Raw genomic sequence first — 7,370 nt, 5'->3', positions numbered from 1 at the left:
TGTTTAACCTCAGAAGGCTTCAAGCAAAAACGAAGGTCATGACAGACATCATCAGAGACTTTTTGTTTGCTGATGATTGTGCCCTCAACGCTGGATCTGAAGCTGATATGCAACTCAGCGTCGACAAGTTTGCCACTGCCAGCAGGAACTTCGGCCTTACCATCAGCACGAGGAAAACTGAAGTTCTCCATCAGCCAGCCCCAGGGAAACCCTACGTTGAGCCCAACATCACAGTCAACGGTCAGAGACTCAGTGCGGTGGAGCAGTTCACATACCTTGGCAGCACACTGTCACGAAATGCGACCATCGACGATGAAGTGAACGTCAGGATTGCAAGAGCAAGCGCAACTTTTGGTAGACTCAATGCAAATGTCTGGAACAGAAGAGGCATTAGTCTTGAGACCAAGCTAAAGGTCTACAGAGCAGTAGTTCTCCCCATACTACTGTACGCCTGCGAAACTTGGACAGTGTACCAACGACATGCCAAGAAGCTGAACCACTTCCACACAACATGCCTAAGGAAGCTACTGAACATCAAGTGGTAAGACAAGACCCCAGACACAGAGGTGCTCGCAAAAGCCACCCTTCCCAGCATCTTCACCATCCTGATGCAGTCCCAGCTTCGCTGGGCTGGACACGTGGCGCGCATGCCAGACCATCGGCTGCCCAAAAGGCTCTTCTATGGCGAGCAGCAACAAGGGAAGAGATCACACGGAGGTCAGAAGAAGCGCTTCAGAGATACTCTGAAAGTCTCTCTGAAAGCGTTTGATATCAACCCTGACTCCTGGGAGGAATCTGCAGTGGACCGTGACAAATGGCGCGCTGCTGTGCACAAAGGCGCCAGGTTGTGCGAGGCCAACAGGACTGCTGCAGCTGTTGAGAAGAGGCAGGCCAGAAAGTCACGGGCAAACAAGCTCCCTGACAATGATATGCCTGTCTTTGTCTGCCCCAACTGTCAGCGAACATTTCGTGCGCAGATTGGACTATTCAGCCATCTGCGCACTCACAGATAGATTCATGAGCATCCTTCCCCCCACCCCACCACCACCCTCCCCCCATCCCCCATCCCCCATCTGGATGACAACGATGGTCATCATCGATCTCGATGGACACACCACCACCACCACCACCACCTGTTATTAGTTTAAAAAAATACTCAATTTTCATATCAACTTTAAAACTATAAAACTAGAATGAACATGAAAGAGAAATTGAATCGACCGCGTCATACGACATTCCCGGCGGGTGTAACTAAACTTGTACATCTATCTAGATCTAGAGGAAACGGCTAAATGTTGCAATGTGATTGCGGCGATAGCCACGTCTCCTTTACCGCGGACTTAAAAAACAATTTTTTATTGCCCTTAAAGATTTTTGGAATGCCCAAGATACACCAGAATAATATGATTTCAACAGCGTCCTCACTGCGAATACCGCAATCGATTTATCGCCCTTTAAAAAGGTATGTTCAAATATTATATTTTAGAACGTCAGTTAAGAAGCCAGGATAATGTAATGGATAAGACAGTTTCTTCTCACCCGAACACGCAGGGTTCGAATCTGGTTAGGACTTTTCTTTTCTTTTCTTCTTTTTTTTTTTTTTAACCCGAAGCTTTATTATGACAAATATAGAACACATTTTAACGATTAGATTTTTTTTTTTAAAGTGTATCACAAGTGAGTCTTGAAGGCCTTGCCTCTCTTGTTTTAATTCATTGTCATAGCGTCGATGGAGTAATTTGGATAAGTGTATTTGTATGTGCATTTGATGGTCGTTTTTATACGCATACTTGTATGTATGTGGTGTGAATACATATGCATTTTGTATGTATGTGTTTGGATGAAACGCGCGTGCGATTTTTGCAATTTCCTCATAAAGTGAGAAGGTGTATATAGGAGATACGATTTGCATGTATATTTAATAAATTTCTGATTCTCTCCCTGTGTGTGTGTGTGTGTGTGTGTGTGTGTGTTTGTGTGTGTGTAGTGTAGTGTAGTGTAGTGTATACACACACACAGACGCACACACAGATATATATATATATATATATATATATATATATATATATATATATATATATATATATATATATATAACACATCTTCAACGCAGATTTACACAGAGAGTACATCCAAACACACACGGTCAATTCTCAATGATGTTTATTTCTGCTGAGCTGAAATCGATCCGACAATGAGTTGTGGATGGATACAGTACATTCCTAGTTCCACAGACTTCAGATCCACTAGCGGCTGCTGTGCTGTGGACGCAGGCCGAACAGATTCACAAGACTCTGGAAGCTGAAAACAGAATCCACACAATAACTCAGCTTACTCATGGCGGACTGAGAGATGACCGTCAGTCATACAAAGTGAAGCGTTCTTTATTCAAATCAGATCCGGACATCCACCCTGTGTATCAACAAAAGTTATATTTTCAAATCTAACAAGCCTTCCCAATAACAACAGCAACAACAGAAAAACAACAACCGGAAAATGCGTAACGATGATAAGTATAAGTTCCAAGTAAGAAAAACAAGAAGAGCATGAATATTTTCCTGTATAAAACATTGTAGATATGCATCACCCTGACAGTGCTCTGAATCGAGCAACAGGCGGTCACCCCTCTGTAGGAGTTGTCTTGTTGTTTTCATGTTTGTTGGCTGGAGATTTATCTCCAACGGTGGGGAGGAACTGTTTGATATGTATATATTTTGGCATTAGAGAAAAAAAGTGTGCATAAAAATGAAAATTAATCTTTCGTCGTACTTTTCTTTATTTCCGGATATAGTAATGACATAGTCTGTTGGGTATCTTCTCATTGTGTGGAATATATTTTGATGAGGTGGTTGTTCTGTAGTAATGCCATAGTCTGTTGGGTGTCTTCTCATTGTGTGGAATATATTTTGATGAGGTGGTTGTTCTGTAGTAATGTCATAGTCTGTTGGGTATCTTCTCATTGTGTGGAATATATTTTGATGAGGTGGTTGTTCTGTAGTAATGTCAGTCTGTTGGGTGTCTTCTCATTGTGTGGAATATTTTATGATGAGGTGGTTGTTCTGTAGTAATGTCAGTCTGTTGGGTGTCTTCTCATTGTGTGGAATATATTTTGATGAGGTGGTTGTTCTGTAGTAATGCCATAGTCTGCTGGGTACCTTCTCATTGTGTGGAATATATTTTGATGAGGTGGTTGTTCTGTAGTAATGTCATAGTCTGTTGGGTATCTTCTCATTGTGTGGAATATATTTTGATGAGGTGGTTGTTCTGTAGTAATGTCATAGTCTGTTGGGTACCTTCTCATTGTGTGGAATATATTTTGATGAGGTGGTTGTTCTGTAGTAATGCCATAGTCTGTTGGGTATCTTCTCATTGTGTGGAATATATTTTGATGAGGTGGTTGTTCTGTAGTAATGTCATAGTCTGTTGGGTATCTTCTCATTGTGTGGAATATATTTTGATGAGGTGGTTGACAGAACACCACCCCTCTCTCTCTCTCTGTGTGAGTGTGTGTGTGTGTGTGTGTGTGTGTGTGTGTGTGTGTGTGTGTGTGTGTGTGTGTGGTAGGGGTGGGCGGGTCAAGTAGTGACTGACGATCGGCAGAGAGGGGTACAGATGGTGAGACACAGGTTCCAGACTGAACATGAAAATGAAATGAAAAAGGGTGTCATCTACAAACCTAGAAAGGTTCTGTTCTGCATGCAGCAACAAACTGACCGACTGACTGACTGACTGACAGACTGACTGACTGACTGACAACAACAGAGGCAGAGAGGGGTGCAGGGGAGGGGGGGGAGAGGAACGACTCACGATCGGCAGAGAGGGGTGCAGGGGAGGGGGGGGGGGAGAGGAACGACTCACGATCGGCAGAGAGGGGTGCAGGGGAGGGGGGGGGGAGAGGAACGACTCACGATCGGCAGAGAGGGGGCAGGAGAGGGGGGGAGGAACGACTCACGATCGGCAGAGAGGGGTGCAGATGGTGTGGATCAGGTGGGACTCATCCACACTGGAGAAGGTGCCGTGGCAGGCACTCTCACACTGCTGTTCCGTGGTGTCAGATCCCAGGACGTTGAGGACCTCCTGCACCTTGTTCTTGATGTAGGTCGTGTCGATCAGGTCTGGACGTCCAAATATGTGTAGTGTTTATTCACATCGGTTGATTGATAACTACAAAGGCGTAGACGAGGAAGAAGAAGAGAAGAAGAAGTAGTAGTAATAGTATGACCATAAGTGCAAAGATAAGGAGGAAGAAGTCTGGTTTTGGTAGTGGACAGTGGTGGTGGTGGTGGTGGTGGTGGCGGTGGTAATGAATGGTTGGTGGTGTTAATGGTAGTGGTGGTGGTTGTGGTGGATGGTGGAGGTGATGGTGGTGACAGTGACGAGGATGGTGATGAAGGAGATGATGGTGACGATGATAATGTTCAAGACACGATGGTGATAACATTTGACGACAACGACGATGAAGACGAGAAGAATGGCTGTGGTGATGTGATGATAACACCACACCACAAACACTAACACAAACACAAGCACTATTCACCGGGGAATCCGAAGTGGAACAAGTCGAACAAGCCGCGATCCTCCGCGGTCATTGAGAAAGCCAGGGGCAGCAGAGCCAGTAGAACCAAGACAAACTTCATGGTGACTGATGTCTGAAAGCATGAAGTGTCATCATCATCATCGCCATCATCATCATCACCATCATCATCGCCATCATCATCGTCATCATCATCATCATCGTCATCATCATCATCATCATCATCGTCATCATCATCGTCATCATCATCATCATCGTTATCATCATCATCATCATCATCATCGCCATCATCATCGCCATCATCATCGTCATCATCATCATCATCATCATCATCATCATCACCATCATCATCATCACCATCATCATCGTCATCATCATCACCATCGTCATCATCATCATCATCATCATCATCATCGTCGTCGTCGTCGTCGTCTTCATCATCATCATCATCTTCGTTGTCGTCATCATCATCATCATCGTCTTTGTCGTCGTCGTCATCATCATCGTCGTCGTCGTTTTCGTCATCGTCGACCTCATCTTCGTAGTTCATTCATTCATTCATTCATTTGATCATTCATTTATCTATTTTATTGTCATTCATTTATTCATTCGTTCATTCGTTCATTCATCCATTTATTTATTTGTTTATTCATTTATTTGTTTTAATTGGTGTCCATACAATTTAGACCTCTGAGCTTCAATACGGATTATCTGAGCTGGTATGGCGTAAAGCATATATTTGTTCTTATTCAAATGTGGGAGCGTAATCAAACTGTTCGCTGTTATGTTGAGAGAATGCCAATGCTTTTTAACACGCTGTCTTTTCATCAGCAAACGTGCCAGCAGTTTCTGTTTTGGAGCTACTGAAGTAATTGTTGTATGTTGTATATTGTTACACTGTCATCACCAGTACGAAGGGTTTAAGCTGACTTCATGATGACTGTTGTCTTGCCGCATGCCATGGACAGTTATCGTATTATCAAAATGTGATCATGATGATCGTCTGTTATCGTCATGTTGTCGTCAGAACAAGTAAATGCGGAGCAAACTTAAGTTCCTAATGACTGTCGTCATAGTGGAATATTCTAACCCTCAGTGACGTCATCACCGTGCTCTGAACGAACTGCTCAGAGCTAAATGGGTTTGAATGGGTTTTCATTGCTGGAAAAATACAAACGTAAACAATCGTGAAGCATGAGTTAGAACAAGTTAAAAGCAAGTTCAAACGGCCATAGCGATTGACAGAACAAACGATTTACTTTTGTTCTATTGATTAACAGATTTTGGAAAAAAAAAGTGTTGCGATTTTAGAAACGTCCAGTTAATCTTTTTCGGGAAACATTTGCTTCTAGGTTTTAGCATTTCAGAAAATGTAGGTTTAATCAACATACTTTCAGGATATAGTATGAAAATGAAGTCCCCAAAGAAAGAAACAAATATAATCTATGGTAATGAAGAATACACATCGTTTACCTGAAAGGAAAACTATCAAAGCTCACCTGTTGTTTGTAGGAACTAAAGTAGAATGACTGCGGGGATAAATAACAGAAGCAAAAGAAGGAATATTTATACTGTTTTTCGTTCAGAGATAAGAACACCGTTTCTTTCTTTTTTCTGTATTCTGTTAAAGATAAGACCACAAAGATCCTGTGTGATCTAACATCTGTTGACATCGTGGTCACGAAAACAGTCATCAAAGTCCCACCAGTCCTTTGCTCCAGTGACCTACATAACTTTACAAAGAACACAAAATAATGCAGTAAACCATGACTCTCTCTCTATCTCTCTCTCTCTCACTCTCTCTCTATCTGTCTATCACACACACACACACACACACACACACACACACACACACACACACACACACACACACACACAACTAGCTAAGGAGCGACAATAACTGATTATACTTTGTCATTACCTCTCTTAAGTGTCTTCACAATGCTGATCTCTAACTGATAAAGTAAAGACGAAAGAGTTTTGTTCATTTTTTTTCCATTTATTCATCAGTGTGCCTTAATGTAGGTTTCTTTATGTGTTTTGTTTGCAACGGGTCACAGGCCTATAGGCAATTAAAGCATTTGTTCTCTCTCTCTCTCTCTCTCTCTCTCTCTCTCTCTCTCTCTCTCTCTCCGATTGGAAGATGAAACGCATTTTCTGTCGATGTGCACAGCAACCGATGATTTAAGACAGAAATATTTTACAAAAGATAACGTGAAGAAACTTAAAATACATCCCATGGCGTTTTTGTGTGATGTGCAACATTCAAACAGCTTAGCAAAATTTATTTACCATAGCTTAAGACTGCGAAGGGACTCAGCGTAAATGATCTCACATACAAAGCTTCATTTCCAAAACCAATTCTTAGCATGCAAAATGCCATTCGATTTATGTTGCCACTGTTTAATTGATTCGTTGGTGGAAATGTATGTTAATCGATTGTGAAGATAGTTAAATTGACAAATGTTATTTGAATATTCTCTCTCTCTCTCTCTCTCTCTCTCTCTCTCTCTCTCTCTCTCTCTCTCTCTCTCTCCCCCTCCCTCTCTGTGACTACGTAATCGGGTCGATGGCCTCGGGTTACTTAGATATCAACCTCAGCAGTAGTCTACGATGATTGTGCGTATACATACCGTTAGATATTGTTTTGTCTTCCTTATGAAAAGCAATAGAATGTTGTGAAAAGTGTAGGAGGGAGGGAACGTTCGAAGGGGTGGGAGAGGGGTGGAGCGTATTTTCCACGGTGATATGAGCATGTTGCTTAAGTCATTAAACCATTTGAATCTTGAATCTTGAATCTCTCTCTCTCTCTCTCTCAGACTGAGAAAGTGAATGC

The 7,370-nt window shown here is 42.3% G+C and overlaps 1 protein-coding gene across 1 annotated transcript; it reads right to left on the bottom strand.

The window, feature by feature from the left end:
• Window positions 1-2,145: 2,145 nt before the first annotated feature.
• Window positions 2,146-6,145, bottom strand: LOC143282635 (uncharacterized). Its single transcript, XM_076588284.1, has 4 exons — window positions 6,034-6,145; window positions 4,538-4,649; window positions 3,953-4,115; window positions 2,146-2,301 (listed from the first exon to the last, which is right to left on the bottom strand). Exons 2-4 carry the CDS (start codon window positions 4,635-4,637, stop codon window positions 2,247-2,249), a joined length of 318 nt encoding a protein of 105 aa, XP_076444399.1. The 5' UTR covers window positions 4,638-4,649; window positions 6,034-6,145; the 3' UTR covers window positions 2,146-2,246.
• Between the last annotated feature and the right edge of the window lie 1,225 nt (window positions 6,146-7,370).

Source organism: Babylonia areolata, chromosome 6, assembly GCF_041734735.1.
Source record: "Babylonia areolata isolate BAREFJ2019XMU chromosome 6, ASM4173473v1, whole genome shotgun sequence".
NCBI classification, from domain to species: domain Eukaryota; kingdom Metazoa; phylum Mollusca; class Gastropoda; order Neogastropoda; family Buccinidae; genus Babylonia; species Babylonia areolata.
This window is presented reverse-complemented; position numbering and strand designations above follow the sequence as displayed.